The 27404-nt window shown below is 38.8% G+C and overlaps 1 protein-coding gene across 1 annotated transcript in view; it reads left to right on the top strand.

The window, feature by feature from the left end:
* The window catches only part of LOC126425094 (X-ray repair cross-complementing protein 5), a 187238-nt gene that overhangs the window by 78794 nt on the left and 81040 nt on the right, over positions 1-27404 (top strand). The window contains exons 6-7 of the mRNA XM_050088012.1: positions 2945-3088; positions 9874-10057. Coding sequence (XP_049943969.1) covers positions 2945-3088; positions 9874-10057 — 328 coding nt within the window. The remainder of the gene's footprint in view (positions 1-2944; positions 3089-9873; positions 10058-27404) is intronic.

Genomic DNA, 27404 nt, shown 5'->3' with positions numbered 1-27404 from the left:
CACATTCCAGTGTCCACTACAGTGGACATTACTGTTTTTCGACAATAATTTATGGAAATACACAGTACTACCAAACCTTATTGCACAGAAAGTCGTATAAGCACCACTTATAGATGCTGTCTATTATAGGTCCTTTTTTTATAAAATATGTTTCGAAAAATACACAATAATAACGGAGAACTCACCTGCCATTGGTCGTAAACAAAGCTGCTACTTGGCGCCAAGTGATCATAGTGACCATTTCTCCCGCCAGATGGCTGCAGCATACAGTCCATTCAAATGTGCCACAAGTATTACAATGAAAAATGCAGAATCTTTGACAGCAGGACAGGAAACTCGATGTCCATTATAATGGACATCAGATCTCAGGAGTATAGGTACTCATTCAAATGCCTCAGAGTAACATTTGACAATGCACTCCAGCCAAAGCTTCTTCCAAGCAGAAGTGAGAGGTGAGAGTTCTCTTGGTAACCCCTTCCCACACCTTTTCAATCATCTTGATGCAAGCAACAATGTTGAAGTGATATTTCCAAAACTCTCTGAGAGTGAGTTCAGTAGCTTCAGTCAATTCAAAACAATGCTCGAAGAGTGCTTTAGTGCAGAGCTTCTTAAAGTTAGCAATAATCTGCTGGTCCATAGGCTGGTGTATCGGAGCGGTGTTTGGAAGGCAGAAATTGGATCTTGATGCACAGAAATTCTTCAAGAAGGCGGTCTTGTAGACCTGGAGAATGGGCAGGAGTTAACCATAACAAGCAAGACATCTTAAGTGAATATTTTTCACTGAAGGACCAAACATTTCATTGATCCAATCACAAAAAAGATCACATGTCACCCAAGCCTTGTTGTTGAACCTCCATATCACATTTAACCTGTTCTTCTGAACTTCACACTTCTTGAAGATCTATGAAGTTTCTGAATGGTAAACAAGCAGTGGTTTGATTTTCAAATCGCTGCTTGCATTGGCACAGAATAGCAGTGTGAGACACTATTTTATTGGCTTGTGACCGGGCAGTGCATTCTCCTTTACTGTTACAAAGGTACATTTCTGCATCTTTTTCTAGAGTAGACCCATCTCATCACAATTAAAAACCTGATGTGACGGATAACCCTGAGAATCTACGAGCATCGTGAATTGCTGCTGAAGTTCTCTGATGTCTTTGAGTCAGAGATAGCTGCTTCGCCGTTCCTCACAATGCTGTGGATGCCAGTTCTTCTCTTAAAATTCTCGAATCATCCACGGCTTCCCTTAAACGCTTCTTCGGCCAGTAATAATCCTGGCGTCATCTTAATGAGGTCAGCGAAAACCATTCACACCTTTTGACAAATGATGTCTCGTTAATATTGTCGCCTTGCAATTGCTTTTCATTTATCCGTATGAGGAGCAACCTTTTGACATCATCCAGAATATGAAACTATTGTTTCGATACTCTTGTTACTCCCTTTGAAGCGTCTATCTCCTTAATCTCATCCTTGTTGTTGAGGATAGGGCAAACAGTTGATGCAGACCGATTTTATGTGCATGCTAAATCAGCAATGCTCACACCACTTTCGCATTTTTCATGATTTTATGTTTCAAATCTATGGTCATTTGCTTTCTCTTATGGTTGTCTTCTTGCGGCTTTACCTTTGGGGACATTTCTATGACAATTATTAAAATGTGCACACAAAAAAGCACTTTGTGAACAGAAGTTCACAAAAAATGCGTCATCCCAAGCTGCGCTAAGATAGTAACAGAAAGATTGTTGTACCCAGACTGCAGTACGTACTAAAGACATTGTTCATATGCCACTGCCGACAATCAAAGGTGTTCATATTGTTGAATGTTTCCCCCTGCCACACGCAAATGGCTGGTGACATCACATTAAATCCTCCTCAGTTGTTATGCAAAACATCACTTGATAAACGAGTAAATTTTTTACAGTTTGTTTTGCTTGTTATGCAAATCGCACTTTCTGGGAAGTGCTTGTTAAGCGAGGTTCCACTGTGTTAAACCAGCAGGTCCTTTTGTGGCAGAATAAGAGGCTGTCACTAAAATTGTTCCCAAAGATACACAGTTGTATATCTATGAGTGACAAGAAAATTTATACACCCTGACATTATTAAATGGGAATGAGAGGGCTTATTTTCTGTATGAGAGAGATCAGGGTGGCGATTCTTCTGGAAAACCTGAAATTTGCAGATAATTAGATTTTACCTGGCAAATTCGGGAAAGTCTCAGGGAATTTCATAAAATCTCATGGAATTCTGCAATTTTTTCCTAGTATTGAAATTTAATTTAATGACAGGTTGCTACTTACCAGAAAGAAGACACATTAAGTTGCAGACAGGCACAGTTAAAAGACACTTACATAAAGCTTTCACCCACAGTCTTCATTAGTAAAGCACACGCGCGCGCACACACACACACACACACACACACACACACACACACACACACACTGTTCATACACACAAGCAAGCACACCTCATGCATACATGACTACTGACTCCAGCATCTCCTACCTGGAGTTTCCATTGTTTAATTTTAATGAGTATTATAAGTCAAAAATTTGAAAATGCTTAATATTTCAAAGTGTGTTAAAATATTATTGCATATAAATTATCGATGTTAAAAAAATGCTGTTAAGCTACTACTTATTGCTAATATATGTCAACTGAGAGAAAAGGAAAGCGGTTATTGCTGTATACCCCTTCCCCTCCCCCACTCCCCGTTAATGCGTGAGGAGCTTTTAATGACACCATCTTCCTCCCCATACGCGGAATTCTCAGGGAATTCTTTTTTTCTAGTTTGAAAAGCCACCCTGGAGATGGGATATGGGCAGTGTTCGTCGTTGTTTGTAGTATAGGCCACTTTAAGACTGTGGCATGTAATTCTGTAATTCTCATTCGACAGTTGTCGGCAACAGTGTTTGTCAATATTATTTTATTGTGATTCTTTTTCTAGGTTGATGATTCTATGGCGTGCAATTTTAATGATGCAATAGAGCATCTGTTGCATCTGCAGAAGAAGAGTGTCAAACCAACCCCGTGGAATATAATCTTGGAGATAGGGCCAGACATCCGTATCCCATTGTCTGGGTACCGCAAAGTAAGTTCTGCCTATGACTGCGGCCTTGCCATAGTGTGTTTATTCCCTTAATACAATTATGAGGGTAAGTCAATTATTATCCACAAAATAGTTATAAAATTTTATTGTAATCAAATAGGAAACTTACAAGAACATCATTTTTTAATATAGTCTCCTTGCGTCTCAACGCACTTGGTTCATCATTGTACAAGCTTCCTGATGCCCTCATAAAAGAAGGTTCTCGGTTGAGCTGCAAGCCAGGAATGCACCACTTCGTCCAAGGCAAATTGATGGCCCCTTAAGGCCTGTTTGAATGGACCAAACAAGTGATAGTCAGAAGGGGCAAGATCGGGACTATATGGAGGATGATCCAGTACTTCAAATTTGAGTTTCTGGAGCTATTCAGCAGTGTGCGTACAGGCATTGTCGCGCAACAGCACACCACCTTTTGACAGCAATCCTCGGCCTTTGCTTCGAATTGCAGGCTTTAGCCTAGCAGTAAGCATCTTACTGTAATGTACACTGTTTATTGTTGTGCCTCTTCCCTATAATGTTCCAGTACTGGACATTATGCGTCCCAAAAAACCGTAAGTATCAGTTCTCCTGCGGATGGTTGGGTCTTGAACGTTTTCTTGCATGGCGAATTTGGATGTTTCCATTCCATACTCTGCTGTTTACTCTCTGGCTCATAATGATGGATCCATATTTCATCACCAGTAATGATGCTGTCTAAGAAGTTGTCCTCTTCGTTACCATAGTGATCCAATTTTATTTTATTTTTTTTTATTTTATTTTATTTATTTTTTTATTTTATTTTTTTTTTCTTCCAGATGTCCAAGCGTGTTTGTGTATGCAACTGTGTGAGTTGTTTTGGGACCCATCTTGCACAAACCTTATGAAACCCAAGTCTGTTGTGGATGATTTCGTAGGCAGAACCGTGACTAATTTGCAGACAATGTGCCACTTCGTCAATAGTTAATGGTTTGTGGTACCATTTCGGAATTTTTCAATCCATTCGTAGACACTTCGTTGTGGCAAAACACTGTTCCCGTACTGCACCGAAAGTCTTTGATGAATTTCGGCCCCTGATACACCTTCCAACCACAAAAAGTGGCTCCCTGAACATTGCTCTTCTTTGGTGCAAATAGACAGCGGAGCAGCCATGATTAACAGCGTGGTAGTGATAACAAAACTAACCTAGCAACTTGAAAATTGCAAAGATATAACAACAAATAAACAAAGCATGCGTCATCAACCTAAACTGACAGTACTACCAAAATAAAAAAAAGTAACTAAATTTCGGATAATAATTGACTTGCCCTCGTATTAACAGAGAAATTGTTGGGGGCTATATGGAGACAATAAGCGTGGATTTAATGTTGTTACGCAGTAAAACCTGCAGCTGCTTTGCGACTTCTATATGAGAACTAGTGCATATTCACAATATTCATTTAATATTGTCTATTTTGCTTCATGTTGAAGCTGTGAGTGAGGCACATTCAGAAAATATGTAAAGGAAAGCATCCAGTTCCCGTCACAGATTGTGGTTTGTATATTGTTGTTGAGGTCTTCAGTCCAAAAGACTGGTTTCGTGCAACTCTCCAAGCTACTGTATCCTGTGCAAGTCTCTTCATCTCCAAATAACTACTTCGACCTACATCTTTCAGAATCTGCTTGCTGTATTCATATCTTGGTATCCCTGTACGATTTTTACCCTTCCCCCCTCCCCACTTCCCTCCAGCACTGGATTGGTAATCCCTTGATGTCTCAAAATGTACCCTATCAACCAATTCCTTCTTTTAGTCAAGTTGTACAACCAATTTCTTGTCTCTCCAATTCTATTCAGTACTTCTTCATTATTAAATGAAATCATTCTGCTTTTGGCTGTTTAAATAACATTATATGTGAATGGGAAAGCAATTCATAATTCTGTTCATAAGCATTTTATAACAAAAGTGTCATATTGAATATTTACACCCATTTTTCTTTTTATAACATTATTTACAAATTATTATTGTCTTCTGTCATGATTTTACTTCTTCATTAATTTCCATGAATTAAAATTGCCTACAGTGTAACTATCAACACTGCACTGTGAAAAAGAGTTTGTGCCCCCCCCCCCCCCCCCCCCTCCCGCCCTCCTCTCTCATCTGCTTCTCATCGAATGTGTATAGCCGAGCTAGATTTGCACATGGACAAGGATGATCCAACAAGAGCAGTACTTGGGAAATGGGAACAATGCACACTGATCTTTTGATGATGGCCATTTGAAAGCATTATCAGGATCATGAGGTATCCTAAAGGACACTTATTATCTGTCCCACCAACCACTGATTGTTGTACACACAAGAAATGAAGTGGCTCGCTATGAAGTCTTGTAATGTATACTGTGATCTCTGCATTTCACACACAGTAACAGGCTGCATTTTGTGGAGAACCATTCTTGCAATGTATGTGCCACTCCGAGATGCAACCCAGTAGTGACTTGATTGAATTCCTACCACAGGCTTAACGGCAGGCCACTCTTTGCATCAACAGCTTCGTGCTGGAGATTAAATCTTGTTGAAAGATGTTTACAGAGACGGCCTACCCCATCACACACACTTTTTCCATGCCCTGTTGCTGAAAATATCCTGCACTATGGATGTGGTGCTAATACCATTATTTGAGGACCAAGATATTTCTGCAGTACCTCTGACAGATTTCAAACAACTGTGAAGTGTTTTTCACTTTTCTTGTATACCATCTACTTCTGTCTTTTTTCATAGCCCACACATCTCTCTCTTTCACTTCTGTATTTCCTCACTGACACTGTATCTAACAAAAAGTTCAAACCAAACATAAAACACAATGCAGAATGGTCTATGTGCAAGTTCTCACTTGTTTGTTATAAACAGAAGAGCACAGGAAATAGTGTTGCCAGTATGCATATTTTACACTAGAAATTCAGTGTTGTGAAAAATTCATAATGTTGAAAAATTTTTAATACTTTACACAGAAAAATATTGCCCACTGTGTTAGCACTGTCTACTAACACATTAACCAAACAGTATTTTGTGTATTTCTCAAAAGTTTTCAGATGGAGGTTTTCAAGTAAATAATTCGTAAAAACTTATAGAAATGCAATTTCTTATATTTTTAGTAATAAATATTTACATAATACAGATAGCTGGAGTGGAGAAGATACTCTTTATAATTACATCAGTAGTATCTGGTAATATGACGGAAAAAATAGTGTTCTGTGACTTTCAAAATTGCTAAAAAAAAATTTCATCCACAGTGTATACGACCTAGGACAACCAGAAAATCTGGGAAAAACCCAAGAATTTTTTCATCCGGGAGAAAACCGGGTAAAACCTGGAAATTTTTTGGAATTCCGGGAATTTTTCATTGTTTTAGCTTTCAGTTAAATTTTTGTAGTTTTGACTGGTAAGAACTAATTCTCTAGCAAAGAATTTTACTCTATCCTGCTACTGGAGAATGATACTGCAGCAATAAAATATAAACAAGAGGAAAAAAAAAAATAAAACTTCAGTGGCAAAGGAGATGCGCCATTTACAACAACAAAACACCGTGCACGCACAAGCGTCTGCAAACAGCAGAAATATGTCAAAGGCCGTAGGGCAAAGACTGTGTAATACTTCGTACAAATAAACTGCTCGCTATGAGTAGAGGTCCTATAGGAGCCTTAAGCCTAGTTTACACGACAACATTGGGTTGCACCACTCGTTGCGTGGATGAGTTGCACGCATGTGGTTTCACATATGACTGTAGACACGGCGACACCAGTATACAGTTCAGTTTTGTCGTTTTGTGGGTACCTGAGTCGTGTCTGAAATGAAAGTTTTGGCAGCTGCATGTTGCACTAGTTGTGATGGAAGTAAAGCTTGTTGCTTGGAATCACTGCATGAGAAAAAAATAAGAAACGTGTTTCGATTCGTGACTCGATGAAAAAAAGACGTCAGCTCGGTTGCTCAGCATCCTTGCTGAAATAATTTATAACAGAAGATCCAATTGTCTTAGAATGTCACCAGAACTGTTCCCATTTCTTCTAAATAGAGTTAATTATGCGATAAGGAATAAAGGTACTATAATGCATGAAGCACTGTCACCAGAACTGAAATTACATATCATATTGCGTGCATTACAATCGAGAACACTCGGCATGCTATAAGGTATGGTTTTAGTTGGTGATGATGCTTTTTCATTAACACCAATAATTATTAACATTAGCAACAATAATTATTTGAAGCAGGCTGCATTAAGAAGAGAATGGTTTGCAAACTTCTCTCCTGAAGATAGCTCTGTACACTGGCAATGTTTCAAAATTCTAACATATGTGAGTGGAGAGCTGTGCAGCGATGTTTTAAATAGGTGACTATTGAATAAAGAATGCAGCTTCTGGAATTTGTATAGCCTTCCCTCCTGTCAACAATATTCCTTAACAAAGAGTTGGCCAACTCGAACAATGGGATTTTAGTCTTGTAGACGGGAGCATTGCCACAGCTATAATTACACTTCCCTGTATTTTTCTTAATTCAGTTGTATATGTGCTCTTAACTCAATAAATTTTGCCCTGTAGCTCAGGTATTGTCAAACCATCTGTGTTATGATTGCACATGCTGGTCTCAGCAGCAGCAATATGTTGCTTATTTTTGCCGGCCGTTGTGGTTAAGCAGTTCTAGGCGCTTCAGTCTGGAACCGTGCTGCTGCTACAGTCGCAGGTTCAAATCCTGCCCTGGACATGGATGTGTGTGCTGTCCTTAGGTTAGTTAGGTTTAAGTAGTTCTAAGTCTAGGGGACTGATGACCTTAGATGTTAAGTCCCATAGTGCTTAGAGCCATTTGAACCATTTGTTGCTTATTGTTCTAATCAGCATTAGTGAAATCCCACAAACACCTATGCAAAGCATAGATATCCAAAAAGCGAACATTATTCTCCGCTCCCCGCTTCATATTTCAGTGTGTGTACACTCTACAAACACACGTAACCCCAAAACTCATGCAACTAGTGTCGCCAAAGTTGGAACATGCCGGAAGTGTTTAGTTTCGCCAACGAGTTGCGCAAATGTGCAGCGCGCATGTGCAGTGGCCAGTAGCGCAGTTGCTTGCAACCTAGTGTCATTGTGTAAACTAGGCTTTAGCTATGAGCGTGACGTCACAACTGTTCACATTACGTTTGTTTGACCATTTGCCAGCGGCCTCATGCACATGCGCAGTTGACTTGCATGTGAGCAGTACCTTCTCCTGCTTCCCACGCTTCAGTCTGGTACCGCGCGACCGCTACGGTCGCAGGTTCGAATCCTGCCTTGGGCATGGATGTGTGTGATGTCCTTAGGTTAGTTATGTTTAAGTAGTTCTAAGTTCTAGGGGACTGATGACCTCAGATGTTAAGTCCCGTAGTGCTCAGAGAAAACTAAACACTTTGAGGACCAGCCACTTAAAAGAATTTCGAGCCCAGAAGACCAGACATTTATGTCATAATTTTAAATTTACTGGCACATTGATGTGATTTATCTCAAAGTATAACACACGCAAGAAAAGATCAATATTACATGTGAAAGCTTAGCTTCTTTTGTAGCTTTTTAATCTTAGAGACCAATTTTATATGTGAAACCTTAGCTTTTCTTGTAGCTATACCATGTATATTAATGTAAAGCGTTAACTTTTCCTCTTTGTGTGTTCACGCTTCGTAACAGTGATCTTGCTATTGGCTGAATATAACATGTGTCCTATGCTCTGCTGTCATTGGCTGGTGAGATCACGTGGCATGAGATACAACTGGTTTACAAAAGGACACCGCAATCTCGATTTCAATGCTCCGGAAACTAAAGTGCTGTGTTCATTGCAGTTCGAATTTATACTTTCGTAATACGAAAATATGCAGCGTTTATGTTGCTGCACATCAAAGGTCTTTCCAAAAAAAATTTTCTGGGAAGTTCTATGCCAATGTAAAAATGTTAACCATTCAAGAGATTGATAAGTTTTGCAGTTCCGAGGGAAAAATCTACAGAAAACCTACTGTCACTTAGCACGGAAAAAGTGTATTTTCGCCCGGGAAAAAGCATATTTTTTAAATGGGATATTTAGGAAAAATCCGGGAATAATCCAGGAATTTTTTTTCCTTATCTCCATATATACCCTGTCATCGCAAGTTTGTAAGTTAAAAGAATCAGATAAGTGTGCAATTGTCAATTGCATTTGAACACACTAAGACTAAGAGGTAGCTTTAACACAAAACATCTGCCAGGTCTCCCGTACTTTTGGTTTCTTCATTTTTTTTATATTGAAATCATTTCTCAAATTTAATAAACAGTTAGTGTTTACATAAAATTTTACTTTATCCAAAACTAGTTTTTTTGCAACAGATCTAGTTTCATCCCTTTAGTTTTCATGTGATGTGTTGTAAGGCTGTTATGGATACTGTTAAATTTGTATCTGTGCTGGTATATGTGATCAGTGATTGTGATTTTTCTGTAGTCGTTGAGAGAGAACAATGCATTCAATTGTACTGTCCACAAATTATTTAGTATGAAAATGTTCAACTGTATTTGTTCTCAAAAAGTGCTTCTGTCCTTAACAAGTGTTAAATGACAAACCAAATTTTGTTGCCCTCTGTTGAATTCATATTTACATTGACTCTGTTGATTGCTAATGTTTTTGTTATATGACTTGTCAGTTATTTGGTCTGGGAGTTCCTAAAAATCTACATTAACTTGCAGGGTTGAGTTTGCTCATTTTTTCTTACTCGCAAGTCATTAATGTTGTTATCATTTACTTTTAGCATTTGTTATTTCTCTTGACTAGATTTCTGAGGACACATTTCCCACTTGGGACAGAGACAGCAATAGTGCGATGATTGTGCGAGAAACGAGTTACTTCTTGAATCCCGATGCCGATGATGAAGACAACATGGCTACAGGAGAAGCAGTCGATGAAAAAGATGTGTGTTCTGCCTACTTTCTTGGAGCAACCATTGTTCCCACAAGTGGTAGGGTAACACACAATTTTTGTTTTTGGTTAAAGTTGTAACCGGAATATTGAAACACTTTGAGCATTCATTTTTGCAGCCATTTTTATCAGTTTTGATGAATACGTGATTATTGACGTTATATTTGTCTCTGTTGTTTGTAACTGGTTTGTTTGGAGAAAGTGGTTACTTCAATTACTGCTGATTGACACTTATTTAATGTGGCATGTTCTCGAGACACACCTGATCCACTTGAGGCAGTCTTACAAGTTAGTTACAATGCATTGTTCATCCTTCATTAAATTTTCATTCCTTTGACTGGCAAATTAAGTTCACTGATCTGTCAGGCAGGTGCTTCATAAATCATCTTCACCTCATGGTAATCAGTTAATTGTTACTTGATGCTATGAATAAATTTTAAATAGTTTTACACATTGTGGTGTCACCACCAGACACCACACTTGCTAGGTTGTAGCCTTTAAATCGGCCGCGGTCCGTTAGTATACATCGGACCCGCGTGTCGCCACTATCAGTGATTGCAGACCGAGCGCCGCCAAACGGCAGGTCTGGTCTAGAAAGACTCCCTAGCACTCGTCCCAGTTGTACAGCCAACTTTGCTAGCGATGGTTCACTGTCTACACATGCTCTCATTTGCCGAGACGACAGTTTAGCATAGCCTTCAGCTACGTCATTTGCTACGACCTAGCAAGGCGCCATATTCAGTTACTACTTCAAGACTGTATTCTGAACAGATAATATTGTGACTCATGTACCGTCAAGAGCTACGTTCATCATTAATGGATTAAAGTTAGTATCAAACTAATTACGTCCGCTTTCTGAATTCTAATTCCTTGTCATGTTCCAGACCTCACGTCAGTATAGTTCTTCTCTCCTCACGCCAGCCTGCGTGAGCTGAAATGCGTGCATTTCGGTCTCCACTAGTAACACGGTATTGGCTCTTCTGCCAACACAACACACATCATCAAAGGAGATTCTCATATTTTGCTATTTTATTTTCACTGTGTACACTGATGATGACCTATTTAGTAAACTCACTCTAGTAATAATATCAGTTAGTAAACTTGCATGACTATGATGAATTTAAATTACGTGAACAAGTGGCGTGGTCCATGCTCAACAAATGTCCAATTGAAACTGTACACTAGTGACTGTGTATTGCCGCTGTTCAGAGCATATATTAATGATTAATTGCATAGGTTTCACTGTACTGTACTATAACTCATCGCTCGCTGACTAGTATGGTAATTATACTCTTTGAATGCACAATCGGACTGACAAACATGATGTCTGTACGTAATGTTGGCTTACAGTGTGAAAGTAACTCAGTGAACATGCAGTCGGGACTGGCTGTGGATACAGCAGAGGGTGTGCTGATTTGATACTTCTTGGCAGATTGAAATTGTGTACTGCACGGGCATTCGAATATGGGACCAGTGCCTTCTGGTTGCTAATGCTCAACCTGCCCTCGCAGCTGCGCTACTGCCAGTACTTCTTTCCCTACCTTTCAAACTTTACAGCAGCTCTCCTGAACATGTTACAGGACTGTCACTCCTCAGAGAAAGGAAATTGCAGAGAAATGGCTCAGGCACAGCTCCTTTCCTTCTTGGTACCATAGGACTGAGCCTACTTGTCCTGTGTGTATATATCAGGAGAGGTTCAACTATCAGAAAAACACTACATATCCTGTTTTTGACAGTTTGATTCTTAAGGGCTTGAGACAGTTGCAATAAATTTGAGTTTTTCTTGCATGTTTCACTTTACTGCCTCTTGCCATCTGTCTTCTGTCAGTATTGCACTGTGAGCATTGGGTCGTATCAATAAAGAAGAGAACATTCTCACAACCTCCCTTCCTTCTAGAGGAGGTTCTTGGTGTATGTTGTCTGCTGTGTCCAGCACAGAACATGTGTAATGTTACATGTCATTCAGCCCTCTAAAACAGGCAAACTGTTCGGTGTTAAAAATATGGAGCTGGCATCTGTGTGTTCTGGAAGAGTTGCATTACATTTCAATTTTACTTTTAAGTGTGGCAACAAATTATTTGAGACAATTACAGACAGCTTGAAAAAATGCATTTTCTTGCAATGTAACCGAATTTTCAACAGCCAGTAAACTTTTTTACTGCTGAAGTTAGGTGAACACATTATATAAACAGAATCTTAAAATTACATGACTTTTCATCTACTTGATACCTTAACTCTGTCAGTTTCTTCTAACATGAGATAATTTTAGTTAAATGCAACACATAATGTTCCACTTGCATGTCAAGTACGTATGCAGTTGCCCATGTGGTTCGTTATGAGAAACAGATCGCCAAGTTTTTAATAACCCAGATATTAATTTCTCTGCTGTGCATAGCCATTTCCAACATAACAAAATATAAGATTTATGCAGTGAGAAAACATGATGATTAACACGTGACTGACATAGTTGTCTGGTGTATATCTAAGTTTTCATGTACATCAGTCTGAAAACTTGATTCTGGTAAGCAGCAACAAAATGAAACGTCCCCTTTTGAAAAATTATGTACGTGACTGGGCTTAAACTGACACACAATGTTTTTAGCGCAACGCAATCTGACTTTCAAAAATCCCTACAAAAAAATGGCCCTGACTAACATTAACCTATGCGTTTCACAAATCGCTTACCTCACAAAAATCTTGGTTACTCGAACTACTGCAATACAGCGAGCGCCACTACTGCCAGCTAAATAAAAGATTCAAACTACGGAAGGCACTAACTACTGATAGGCATAGTTAGCAAATGAAAGATTTTAATAGAGAACAAACAATTTATTTACCTTAATAGTGTTGAAAAATCATAATATACATAGCAGTTCATGACATCTAGTCTTACAAATTTCAAAACTCCGCCATTTCTCTCCCCACATCCACCACTGCTGGTGGCTCACCTCCAACTGCACAACGCTACGCGCTGTTCACATCCAGCTGCCCAACACTACAATGCAAACTAGCCACAGACTGCACACAGCACAGCCAGTGATTTTCATACAGAGCGCTACGTAACGTTGCCAATAAGAAAACATGAACAGCCTACTTACATAGCCCCCATGCTCCACACAAAAAATTTTACAAATTGTTTTGAGCAGTGGCCAATAATGATTTGATAAAATTTTTCATAATTACAATAACAAAGATATCAAATGCACACACTTATTGATACAATGTTGGTCAACAGCTAAAATTTTCTCACAGTCCATAAAGACAGTCCTGATCATTTATCACAGTAAAATTGCAGTGTTTTTCTCAAAGGCTGAGCAGTAAAAGAAAATGCACACCGAAGTAGTGGATTTCCATGCAGTCTTGAAGAAGTAGTGTTGTCCTTCCAACAGAAATACAGTGCTGACTCTTGACATGCAGACATGTATTGGTCCACAACAGAGCAAACCCACAGCAGAGTCAGTCGAAATTTTGAAGAGTATTGGTAGGTAGGTCATCACAGAGCAGACCCACTGTAGTCCTGGTAGAGATTATGGTATTGGTGGGCTACCAGAGATGCAGACCCACTGCAGTCCTTGTAGAAATAATGGTATTGGTGGATCATCAAAGACGCAGACCCACTGTAGTCCTTGTAGAGACAGCCAGCAACCATCTGTTGCGACTGAGTAGGTGCACAATCACCGTCGAAGAGTCTTGCGGACAATATAGCAAGTCCATAAACCACCACTTGTGCACTCACAATTTTTTTTTTTTTTTTTTTCTTTTTTTTTTTTTTTTTGTTGTCCTTAGGACCAGCAATGCTGTTATCCAGTCCCTTGCTGAATTATTAACACACGTGCAAACACTATGAGTCCCTACTTCTCACATATTGTCCGTATACTATGACCAACAGAAACATGTGCAGTGAAATGGAACTTACAAGTTAATAATATGATGAACTGGTGTCAATTACAATTTTATAACATAAGAATACAATAACAAAGGTACAAAATACATTATCAAAGAACATAACAATACAGATAAATTTGTAGCAATACAGGCTTTACAAAAGAATAGAAATATACATATACATCAGTGTTACAGGAATTATGGCATAAATAAATAAATAAAAGATCAGAATAATTATTGAAACATCGACTTCACACATGAGCATTAAAACAAAACAATAAATAATGTCTAAACATCTTTACAAAGTAAAGGTTCGCAGGAGAGCTTCTGTAAAGTTTGGAAGGTAGGAGACGAGGTACTAGCAGAAGTAAAGCTGTGAGTACCGGGCGTGAGTCGTGCTTCGGTAGCTCAGTTGGTAGAGCACTTGCCCGCGAAAGGCAAAGGTCCCGAGTTCGAGTCTCGGTCAGGCACACAGTTTTAATCTGCCAGGAAGTTTCATATCAGCGCACACTCCGCTGCAGAGTGAAAATCTCATTCTGGAAACATCCCCCAGGCTGTGGCTAAGCCATGTCTCCGCAATATCCTTTCTTTCAGGAGTGCTAGTTCTGCTAGGTTCGCAGGAGAGCTTCTGTAAAGTTTGGAAGGTAGGAGACGAGGTACTGGCAGCAGTAAAGCTGTTAGTACCGGGCGTGAGTCATGCTTCGGTAGCTCAGTTGGTAGAGCACTTGCCCGCGAAAGGCAGAGGTCCCGAGTTCGAGTCTCGGTCGGGCACACACATTTAATCTGCCAGGAAGTTTCATAAATAACATATTATTAGAAAAATTCTACAACATAACTCTTATTAGCTAAACACATAAAGACAGGAAAAACACAAATATACAAGAGTACACAAACACAATGGAAAGGACAGGGTTCGTTTTCAGTGTAACATTTGGTACTGCAGTCCAACCCAAAACTTTGTTCCATATATCGTCCCTCTTATTTCAACATTTGCTCCAGCCAAAAAAAAAAAATCCTATCCAAGCATGCTTTCTGTATTCTGTTCACATCCTCTTTCAAAAATAGTTTTTCTCCACTGTGCACTACTTTTTTGGCCAAACCATTTTCTTATAGCTTCTCAATGCATTTCTTCTGATTCATCATAGTTAGTTTCTTATATAGTCTACCCCCTCTTAAGCTAACTTAAATCTACTGAGCTCAGATATATATACCAAGGGACGAGGCAATGCAGCAGCACATAACAAATTAACACAAACAGCAAGGACAAAAAAAATACAAATTGGCAAAGTAAGCAACAATATTACAACTGATATAAGGCAATGAGCAGCAAACAAGAAAAATAAATCAGTAGTAAACTGGCTTAGCAGAGTAACACAAAGTCAAATTCAGTAACACTATGCCTGGCAAACAGCAGCAGCAAATGAAATAACTTATATCTAAACATGACATAGCTCAAGCAGAAAAAATATTACATTAAAGACAACAATGCAGACAAGGGAAATGTGTATTCACATCTTAATGTCTATGTAATTAAAGTGGTGCACCACAAGAAGTTATTCTACCAAAAAAATTACCAAGTAGTTGAAAAGAAAATTCCGTATGCAATTCCTGTGAAGGGAAATGTCTTTTTATGCTCCTTCGTTTTTTTTTTTTTTTTTTTTTTTTTTTTTTTAATAAATCATAAAATTATTTACTGGATCTGTAGGCATAAAATATTTATATTAGTACATCTATTAAATTTTATTTTAACCAATGCTGCAGTGCAGCTAGAAAGTAGATATTAAACAAAATGAGTAAATAAATACATAAAGCAAGCCATATGGCATTTCTCTCAACTAGCAAGACAATAGCCGTGAAATGTTTCTCATCATTTCATTAGGCATTTTAGTAAATATCATAAATTAAGAGCTCCACAGTATAATCATATGTTTTCAAGTTTGAGTGTGTCGTATTTGCAATGCTTTCTACAAAGGAATGTCAATAGCGAGGATAATGGCCTCCCCCACCCCCCCCTTTTTTTTTTCTCCCTCCCTACCTGTGCCTCTGAAAAGGCACACACTAATGGCTTTTTCTCCAGGCGTCTGACACAGCTGGGTGCCCACAACGCATTACGTGCAGGTGGTCACTTAACTTTCTTACGGAAATATTTACGACAGCAGTTTCCGCTACAGTGACAGTCTCATATAAAATATTTCACAGGTCAAGAATTTGCGTTACAAATCTGTAGAAACAAAATCCTATTGATATAACAGAGTCCAAAAAAAGTTTCGTCGGCATTGTAATACATTCACACATTTACATACATTTCATAACTCTTAAAGTACGATTCTTGGTTTCCAACGACCTTTTTCACAAACCAGAGTCCCTAACCACTACTCATTATTCCTTACCTTATTCGTCGACACTTCTTCAATATTTCATCATAACAGATACGTAGCATACTCAAATAACTCATATAGCATCAGCTTATTGATCATAAACATACCGCAACAGCATAATACACATAGTCATTGTAATAATAACATTATAACACCTCACTCAACTCTCAAAATCGTCGTAGCTTCCTCCAGTAATTTCAAAACCTAAAAAAAATTCTCTGCTCATGTCAATAGTGTCATCTACCTCAAACATACTTTAAAAATCATGCTCCCTTACCAAATACATCATTCAAAGCTGTCATAGTATCACAATGGTTCCAAAAAAATATGAACAGTTCACAAAGTACAGACAAAATACAATTTCATAAGTGTGAAGTTACCCAACTGTGTAATGGCGTAAACATGTGTCACTGATGTAGTAAAAAAATGATCAGATAGCTGTGTAATTTGTGTGTTAGAGAAATATGGTACCGATGTGTAAAGTTGTATAAGCAAATACCATATTAGCTAGGGCTCCTTGTGCTTGCCAAACACATGGTACACAAAGTAAACGTGTACCCCCCTGAGGATTAATGTAATTATACCCTCAGGTGTTACAGAATACAGCAATGGAATGAAATGTATCACAGAAAACTTTCTTTGTAATTCAAAAATCTTTAAAAATAAATGTTTTAAGTACAAAATTAATCACTGAAATGCGTGTCCTGTAGCGCTAAATGTGCGTCTTGCTGTAAGATAATTCTGTTGAAGTGTCGTAGTTATCGTCCTCTGTAAGCAAAGTTCTGCTGAAGTCAATGTACTCACCTCATCATAAACAAAAGTGAGATGCTTTGCGTGTAGATATCGTAGTTATTATGCTTATTCCCGTGATGAAGAAAGTACTATAATGTAACGTATTGTTGTGCTACGAGAAAGGCTGTCTCAATGTAGCTATACCACAAAAGTTACTACTAAAACATGTTTTACTTTCCAGAAGAATTCAGAAAACCTGTGCAGATATAAAACAGATACAGTGCAAAAACAACATTGTAAATTGTCACTCATTAGTAGCGTCATGATAAAATCATGTAGCTGTCACATAAACTAACCACTGTGTCATCTGGTATCTCATGGAAAGTACTTTAAATCCAGAATGTATTTTCAAGTAAACCAAAATGTTGCATTAAAATCTCATTAGCAGTACCAGTATATGTTCTAAGTATGTGAGCCGTATATTCGTTACGTAATCGTGCAACTAACAAGCACGAATGTACACACACAATAACACTGTGTCGTCTGTTCACAATAACAATGCATTCGTAATTTCTGTTTAAATAAGTTCTCTTGGTTCTTGACTGGATATTTAACTTCAAACATTGTTGCATGTTAACAGTTTCTAAGTGTGACAACGCGTACTAGAAATGTGAAGTGAAAAGTTTTATGGAAAAGACAAAGTTAAAAAGCAGATTATCTCTCAATAAACGGTTTTACATGTGAAATGTGGTGTAAACCTTTACTCTTCCTAGTACGCAGAGTTTCAACTTCAACGCAATTATCATGTGGTATACGTCGGTAACGAATACTGGAATTTTTCTCAAGGTTAGCGTCTATGTTATTTTTCTCTGAGCCAGCCGGCGCACGCGGCTGCCTGCTGTGCGAGTCATTGTCTGTCTCTTTGTTGGCGCGCGTCGTTATTAGGATTAGGAGACCTAACTTCTAGAAATTCACCTTGACGAGAGGGCCCAGCTCTGTTTGAATCCCGCCAGTTCTGATGGAATTCAGGTCTGTCGTTTTGTCGGTAGTTTACATAGTTTCTTGTTTGTCGGTCATGTGGTGGAGAATTTCTCCCGGAATCGTAACTGCGCGCTGAACTGTTGCGTCTGAAATTATTCTGTCTCCCTTGATAATAATAGTTTTTGTTCCCATATTGTCTGTTTCTATGGTAATCTCTGTCATATTCATTACTACGGAAATGCGATCTTTCTCTGTAACTATTATTACTCTGCCAGTGGTTGTCATACGGGTGGTGTCTGTTTTGGTCACGATTTACGTTGTAAGAATAGCCTTGTCGTGTATTATTTCTGTCATCGCAGAATTGTGACAGATGTGACCTGTAATTGTTGTGCTCCTGTTTTCGCGTTCCGCGATTGTCAGTGTCAATTTCCAGTTCTTGTAACAGTCCGTGAAAAGCTTCAATGTCATCTTTGCAACGTCCTGCTAAAATAATATGTCGTAAATGTTCAGGTAATTTGATTAAGCAAATGCGGATGAGTTCTGAGGGGCTGTATGGGTTTGACAGGTACTGATTCTTGTGCAACATGTCTTCAAAATATTTCACAAGACTGGAAAATTCAGATTGTTCGAAATGTTTCATCATTATGATGCTATGTTTTACTCGGTCTTGTGTAGCTTGAGACCAATACGCTGAGAGGAAGGCATGATAAAATTCTTCTTCACTGTGGCAATCGTGAATGAAAGTCGCATTCGCTGGTTCATTCTCTAAGTAGCCACACATAAATTCTAATCTGTGCTCTAATGACCAGTTGGGAGGAAAACAATGAGAGAATTGATGGAGCCATGCTTGTGGATGAATGTCGTTGCCAGAATTCTTAAATGTTTTGAATTTACGTGTAGTAATGAACAGGTTATAGTCAAAATCATCATGTCGGCGAGTCACATGTCGGTCATTGTTACATCGTTTCGGCAGTTCCATCTCAAAATTCGGTGTGCCTTGCCAATTTCTTTCATAATTTCCGAAGTGTCCTGTGTTATTATTTTGTGATTGTTCTGTATTTCTAAGTCCCTCTCCCCGTGTTGGAGCGCGAGTGTCCTCTGAAATATGTAATTTTTGTATTACTTGCGTCAGCTGATCTTGTACTTCCCGGATTTCTCTTTGGTGTTGCGTATTAATTTGATTCTGATTTTGTTTGAATTTCCAAATTTGTTTGCACTCTTCTGTGTCATTAAAGACTACCGGTTTTGTGTCATTCAGATTATCATCTACCTTCGTAGATAAATTATTTAGCTGATCCGAAAGTTCAACTACTTTCTCTGATAATGCACTAATTTCCTCCGTGTGTCTTTCTACTGTGTCCTTTAAGATTTCCTGAGTTTTTGCAAGTTGCGTAACCGAATCGGTAGATGCAACTGAGTCAATTTTAGCTTGCAAGGTCTCATGATTTTCATGAACAATAATTTGCAGTTCTTTTATGGCTGCTTCGTGATTCTGTAATGCATTTTCATGCCGCGAAAAAATAGGTTGAAAATGCTCACAAATTTGTGTTTTTACGTCGTTACAGACTTTTTGACATTTCGATTCGATTTTATGTAACTCAGTAGTTAAATCTTCATGTGTTTGTTCAAGCGTGGTGTGAAGATTTTGTTCCATTGCATCTAACTGTTGCTGTGTTTGTCTCTGGTGTTGTTCCATTGTGCCTAACTTTTGAAGCTTTTGCTGTGTTTGTCTCTGGTGTTGTTCCATTGTGTCTAACTTTTGAAGCTTTTGCTGTGTTTGTCTCTGATTTTGTTCCATTTGTTGCATTAGCTGTAATAACAATGCATTAGTGTCTGGAATCTGTTCCTCTACGCTTTTCAGCAGTGCATTTGCACCGGCAACATTCACATTTTGACAAGCAGAAAATGTGTCTTGACTTATTTGAGAAAACGGTGAGGACGCAAAACCTGAATCTACAGTATTTGCAAAATTGTGACCTGTCATTTCGGATTCCTGAGGTGAGCTATTGCCGACCGATCGATCGATAATGCTTCCCTGTTCACTAATTGTTTCACTGCCTACGCCATTGTTTGCCGCCCGCTCCATTTCCCTATGCACAATTACCAAATTACTATGTTGAACATTAGTTAATTCATTACACGGTGGCGCTAACACACTGCTTTCGTCTTCACTGTTATTTCTCAGTTTACTTTGGAGCCTAGTATTACGTTTTTCACACGCCATTATTGTCACAATATTTCACACGACAACACAGAAAAGCACAATTTGAAGATCAAAATAACAAAACACATTAACATAGCATTGAAAATAATATCTAGTTAATTGCAAGCGCAGCTGCGAAATACTTGGTGCAAATCTACATGCATGACACAACTGTGTACAACAATGAAAAACTACAACTACAAAGGAATTTCACTCTATAATTACGCGTTAGCAATAAACAAAAGCTACATTAATTACAGAAACTACAATAAAAAATCAGAAGATTCCAGTGAGGCATCCTCGGCTAAGGGTCGACATATGAAACGTCCCCTTTTGAAAAATTATGTACGTGACTGGGCTTAAACTGACACACAATGTTTTTAGCGCAACGCAATCTGACTTTCAAAAATCCCTACAAAAAAATGGCCCCGACTAACATTAACCTATGCGTTTCACAAATCGCTTACCTCACAAAAATCTTGGTTACTCGAACTACTGCAATACAGCGAGCGCCACTACTGCCAGCTAAATAAAAGATTCAAACTATGGAAGGCACTAACTACTGATAGGCATAGTTAGCAAATGAAAGATTTTAATAGAGAACAAACAATTTATTTACCTTAATAGTGTTGAAAAATCATAATATACATAGCAGTTCATGACATCTAGTCTTACAAATTTCAAAACTCCGCCATTTCTCTCCCCACATCCACCACTGCTGGCGGCTCACCTCCAACTGCGCAACGCTATGCGCTGTTCACATCCAGCTGCCCAACACTACAATGGCAGACAACAATGCAAACTAGCCACAGACTGCACACAGCACAGCCAGTGATTTTCATACAGAGCGCTACGTAACGTTGCCAATAAGAAAACATAAACAGCCTACTTACAAAAAATGTTTTAATTTTCACTTCGTTTGGAAGATTGCCCCTCTTCTTTCATGATTTTCGGGGAGAAATTTCACCAGGCAAATAATGTTTTATTGTTAAACCCATATAAATTTCTACAGTTTCTCTCTTCACTATTTCTTTGAGCTACATATGTCTGTTTTTGCCTTCCAGGCATTATAAATCCTGCCAGTTTTACTAAAAATCTCAGTAAAAACATCAAAATAACTTACTCAGCTCAAAGTATGCTACAGAGCTGACTTCAAAAAATGGAGAATGTTCTCCATTTGTGAGAAGCCTCTCTAGTTTTATTCATATGAAATGGAGAATGTTTTTTGTTTTGATTAACTTCCCCACACTTTTATTCATGCTGAGAACATTCTCTGATGAAGTATTTACACCGACTCACTTTATTCATGCGAACCTGTGAATGCTCTCCGATACTTTTAGTACAAAGTATATTCTCCATTTTATTCATATGACCCATTAACTGTTTCTGAGTGGTCATTGTAGTTGATCTTTCTTCTTGTGGGGGGAGGGGGACAGGGGAGGGGAGAAGAGTGACTAGGAAAGAGGATTGTAAGGGGAGAAAATATGGGACAGGAGGGGAAGTAGGGATGGGGGGGATCCTAACATTGCGAGTGGGGAAACTGTGTATTATTGGTGATATGCAACCTGAGATGCCATTATGCTAGAAAGGTGGTGCAATCTATCTATGTTTCGTTTGTTTGATGAAATAGATAAGCCCCATCAATAGATTTCCGAATCCGCAACTCCTGTCAAGATATTTATACTTGCCTTGATTTATTCTGTCTAGTTTTGTGGGGCCACAGCTTCATATGTATGAGCTGATTTGAACATGGTTTAAGAAAAAACAATAATGTTCATGTATTATCCATTCTGCACACAACAAAAGCATGTTGTTCCACTTGAACACAGCCACCACACTACGAGCGGATGCTGAAAAGTCCTTAGTTTTATAAAGAAAAAATGCTGTTATGGGTTTGAAATAATTTATTAATATAATTAATGATCATATTCCCCCTTGAACTTGGACATTAATGGTATCTTTGCCCCAACTTCTTAGCCTATCTAAAATTAATTAATTAATTTTTTGCTTATGCTGCAAACCTCTCATCCACAGCCTTTCTGGCTTCCTTAGTGTTCACCTTCCCATCAGGTGTTTCTTGAGGTGTGGAAACAGTAGTCTGAGGGGCCATATCAGGTTTATCGAGTGGATCTTTGAGGTTTTCAGAGTGCAGAACTGCCAGTTTTTGCTGTGGGATGGACACCCTGTGAGGGGGTCATTGTCGCCCACAAACAAGATTCCTTTTATCAGCTTTCATCAACAATTGGAGGCTAGTTGTTGCTTCAGTTTGTCGAGACGTTCAACGTAGTACTTCATCGTGATGGTTTTACCAAGTTGTAAGTGATTAATGTACACCCATATCCATACTTTGCATGCCACTGCAAGATGCATGGCAGAGGTTACATCCCATTGTGCCAATTATTAGGGTTTCTTCCTTTTCCATTCACGTATGGAACATGGGGAAGAATGGTTTGAATGCCTCTGTGTGTGCTATGATTATTCTAATTTTATCCTCATCTTCCCAATGTGAGTGGTACATAGGGTGTTGTTGTATTCCTAGAGTCATCATTTAAACTCAGTTCTTGAAACTTTGTTAGTAGACTTTCTCGGAACACTTCATGGCTACCTTCAAGAGCCTACCAGATCAGTTATTTCAACATTTCAATGATGCGCTGCCACAGGTCAAACATACCTGTGATCATTTGTGCTGCCCTTCTGTGTATACATTCATTATCCCCTGTTAGTCCTATTACTTGAATAATATCCTAGAATGAGTAGCGCGAGTGATTCGTAAGCAGTTTTTTTTTGTGGACTAATTGCACTTCTCCAGTATTCTACTCATAAAACGTCTTGTATGGAGTGTTCTTCTATATGGCACTGAAACATGGACTATGAGGAAGAAAGATTGAATTGGAAATATATTAAGAAAGAATGACGGACTCATAAAAACAGTTTTAGAAGGTTATGTAGAAGGGAAAAGGAAGCGAGGAAGGAAGAGATTTCAGATACTAGATGACATGATGGACAGTACAACATACAGCAGCCTTAAGAAGGAAGCAATGGATCACAGAAAATGGAGAGGCAAAGGACCTGCTAATATGGCGGATAACTGATGATGAGGAGTATTCTACTAATAAACAGAAGAGTACCATCTGCTTTACCCTGCAACTGAGCCTATATGATCATTCCATTTCGTATCCTCACAAAGTTTTACACCCATGTATTTGTATGAGTTGGTCAATTCCAGCTGTGACTCATTGATGATGTTATATTCATAGAATACTATGTTTTTCTGTTTTGTGAAGTGCATAATTTTACATTTCTGAACATTTAAAGCAAGTTGCCAATCTTTGCACCACTTTGAAATATTTTCAGTATCTGACTGAATATTGATTGCAGCTTCTTTCAAACAGTACTTCACTATAGATAAATGCCTCATCTGCAAAAAGTCTGAGGTTACTATTAATATTTTCTGCAAGGTCATTAATATACAACATGAACAGCAAGACTCCCAAAACACTTCCCTGGGGCACCCTGAAGTTACTCGACATCTGACAATGACTCTCCATCCAAGATAACATGCTGTGTCCTCCCTGCAAGAAGTCCTCAATCCAGTCACTTGATACACCGTATGATCAGTCTTTTGACAATAAGCGTTGGTGTGGTACTGTGTCAAATACTTTTCAGAAATCAAGAAACACTGCATCTACCTGGATGTGTTGGTCTGAAGTTTTAGTATGTCCTGTGAGAAAAGTATGTGTTGGGTTTCACCTTTGTCGAGGAATGCATGCTGGTGGACATGAAGGAGGTCATTCTGTTCAAGATACCTCAGAATGTGCTCTAAGATTCTGCGACAAATTAGTGTCAAAGTTATTGGACGATAGTTTTGTGGATCACTTTTACTATTCTTCCTGCACACATGTGTTTCCTGTATTTCCTCTCAACTACTGTGCACAGTTTTTTGTTTGAGGGATATACAGTAGATTACAATTAGAAGAGAGGATAACCTAGCTGCAAATTCAATGTAGAATCTGATATAGATTCCATTGGGTCCAGAAGCATTGTTCAATTTTAATGATTTCAACTGTTTGTCAACACCACTGATGCTAATACTGATGATTTTACTCATATTTTCAGTAGCATGAGAATTAAATTGGGGCAGTTCTGGGTTTTCCTTTGTAAAGGAACATTTGAAAAGAGAGTTAATCATTTCAGCTTTTATTTTGTTTTCCTCAGTTTCAGTTCCTGTTCTATTCGCTAGTGACTGGACACTAAATTTGGTTCCACTAACAGGCTTTACATAGAACCAGAATGTTTTTGAGTTTTGTGAAAGATCATTTGACAGTACTCTGCTATGGCAGTCATTGAAGGATTAATGCACTGCCCTCTTGACAGCCAAACACGTTTCATTCGGCGTCTATTTATCTATAGCCTACACTTTGTTTTACACCTGTTGTGCAGTAATCTCTGTTTCTGTAGAAGTGTCTTTACAGTGACTGTTTACCATGGAGGGTCCCTCCCATTATGAACTGCTCTACTAGGTACATATCTGTCTAGTGCATGGTCAATTATTCTTTCGATTTTGAGTGATAGTTCCTCCACATGTTCCTGCCCTATGCTGTAAGTTTCAAGTTCCTCATTGAGATATGACACTGCTGCTTTTATAAATGTAGTTTTCTGAACATATCTGTCTTCTTGCTTGTTTTAGTTGCCTTTTGTACTTCGGTAATAATTGTTACCACAACCATGTCATGAACACTGATAACCAGTTTTGATGTGGAGGTTAGGTCTTTTTCTTGCTATTAGATTCAATGTATTTCCATCATGAGTTGGGTTCTGAACTATCTAAACTAGGTAGTTTTTAGAGAAGGTATTTAGTAATGTTTCACAATATGCCTTATCATGCCCATCACTAACAGAACTGTAATTTTCACAATTGATTGTTGGATGATTAAAGTAGACATACAAAAATTAAAATCGCTACCAAATTGTCAAAATCAAAATGAACACAAACACAGATACGAGGGGCATTTGAAAAGTCCATGCAAAATCCGAGAGATGGCACCACCGGCACGTATTGAGGTCATGTTTAATTAGAAGCATCTTTGTAAAGAACGCACACCAAGTTTTAGACATATTGGTCTATTTCTTTGTGTATGGCATTCATGTGAATCAAGGAAGTTGAGTGATTGTCAAAAAATGGACGAAAAAGAATTTCATGTGGTGATTAAACATTAGTTTATGAAACGCAAAACACCTCAGGAGACTAAAGAGAAGCTTGATAAACATTATGGTCACTCTGCACCTTCAATTAGAACAGTTTATAAGTGGTTTCAAAAGTTTCTGAGTGGCCATATGGGCACAAGTGATGTCGAACATTCTGGACGCCCTGTGGAAGTTATGGCTCCAGAAATCATTGATAAAATCCACGATATGGTGATGGATGACAGAAGAGTTAAGGTGCGTGAGATTGCTAGTACTGTGGGCATCTCGAATGAATGGGTACATAATATTTCGCATAAACATTTGGACATGAGAAAGCTATCCACAAGAGGAGTTCCGTGATTGCTCACACTTGACCAAAAACAGAGTCATGTGAAGTGTTGCAAAGATGGTTTGCAGCTGTTCAGGAAGAATCTGCAGGACTTTAAGCATTGTTTCATCACTGTGGATGAAACATGGATACACTCCTGAGACCAAACAACAATCTAAACAATGGGTTACCAAGGGAGAATCTGCACTAAAAAAGGTGAAGATCATTCCTTCGGCCGGGAAGGTTATGGTGACTGTCTTTTGGGATTCACAAGGGATAATCCTCATCAAATATCTGGAAAAGGGTAAAACTATTACAGGTGCATATTATTCATCGTTATTAGACGTTTGAAAACTGAGCTGCAAGAAAAAAGTCCTTTTCCATTATGACAATGCACCAGCTAACACCTCAGCAGTTGTGGTCGCAAAATTAATGGAAATTAGGATTCCAACTCATTTCACCCCCCACAAGCTCTGAGGGCAGGTCGTGAGTTGTGCTCGTATAGCTCAGTTGGTACAAAATTTGCCAACAAAAAGCAAAGGTTCCAGGTTCGAGTCCCAGTCCAGCAGACAGTTTTAATCTGCCAGTAAATTTCAGTCTCCTTTGTAGACTAACTGCATTTTCCCAGTGTCCTCCTCATAGACTGAAATCTGCTGCAGCTCATTATAGTAAAGAAACCACCAGTCTTTTGTCCACTCTGTCATTCACGTCCGGCCATCCCGATTTAGGTTTTCCACAATTTCCCTAAATTAAATTGCTTCCGGTAAATGCCAAGGCGGTTCCTGTGAAAGGGCACAGCTGACTTACTTCCCCATCCTTCCCTACTTTCACGGAACCGATGACCTCGCTGTTTCGTCTCCTCCCCCCGAATTAACTGACCGACAACTCTGTTGTTGTTTAGATGTGTGTAAGTTTGTATGACAACAGGTTTTCTGTTCTCTTTATCCTAAGTGACATTATATTTTTATCGTGTAGCACAAGTGTATTAGCCGGCCGCAGTGGCGGAGTGGTTCTAGGCGCTTCAGTCCGGAACTGCGTGACTGCTACGGTCCCAGGTTCGAATCCTGCCTCGGGCATGGATGTGTGTGATGTCCTTAGGTTAGTTAGGTTTACGTAGTTCTTAGTTCTAGGGTACTGATGACCTCAGATGTTAAGTCCCATAATGCTGAGAGCCATTTGAATCATTTGAACCACAAGTGTGTTATGAACAGTCTCCTTTGTTGACTGATTGCAAATTGTTACACTCAGGTAATTTTTATGAATTGAATGATCTAATTTGTGGCTCACTGATGATGTAATTGTAGGATGTTATGTTTTCTGTATTTTGTGAAGTCCACAACTTCACATTTTTGAACATTTAAAGCAAGCAACAAATCTGTGCATCACTTTGAAATCTGATCAAGATCTGACTGGACATTTATGCAGGTTTTTTCGCACAGCATTGAGTTGTCTCTGGTCCCTTACTTCCTTGTAAAGGGCCCTTAGACCTGCCACCAACACACCACACGCAGTTGAGTGGATGAGCGGTGGAATACTCAGCACTTTCTGCAGAGCAGACAGTATCCATTGGAGATGATAGTAGTTGAGCTACCTTTCGTAGCTGTGGCACGCAACAGTTGAAGTTTCTTCCAGCAGTACCTGTACACCAATTGAAAGCAGCTTCCAATCTCACTTGATTACAGTCAGAGCAATTTCA

This window comes from Schistocerca serialis, chromosome 10, assembly GCF_023864345.2.
Source record: "Schistocerca serialis cubense isolate TAMUIC-IGC-003099 chromosome 10, iqSchSeri2.2, whole genome shotgun sequence".
NCBI classification, from domain to species: domain Eukaryota; kingdom Metazoa; phylum Arthropoda; class Insecta; order Orthoptera; family Acrididae; genus Schistocerca; species Schistocerca serialis.
The sequence above is the reverse complement of the archived record's forward strand: the minus strand, read 5'-3'. Positions and strand labels throughout refer to the sequence as shown.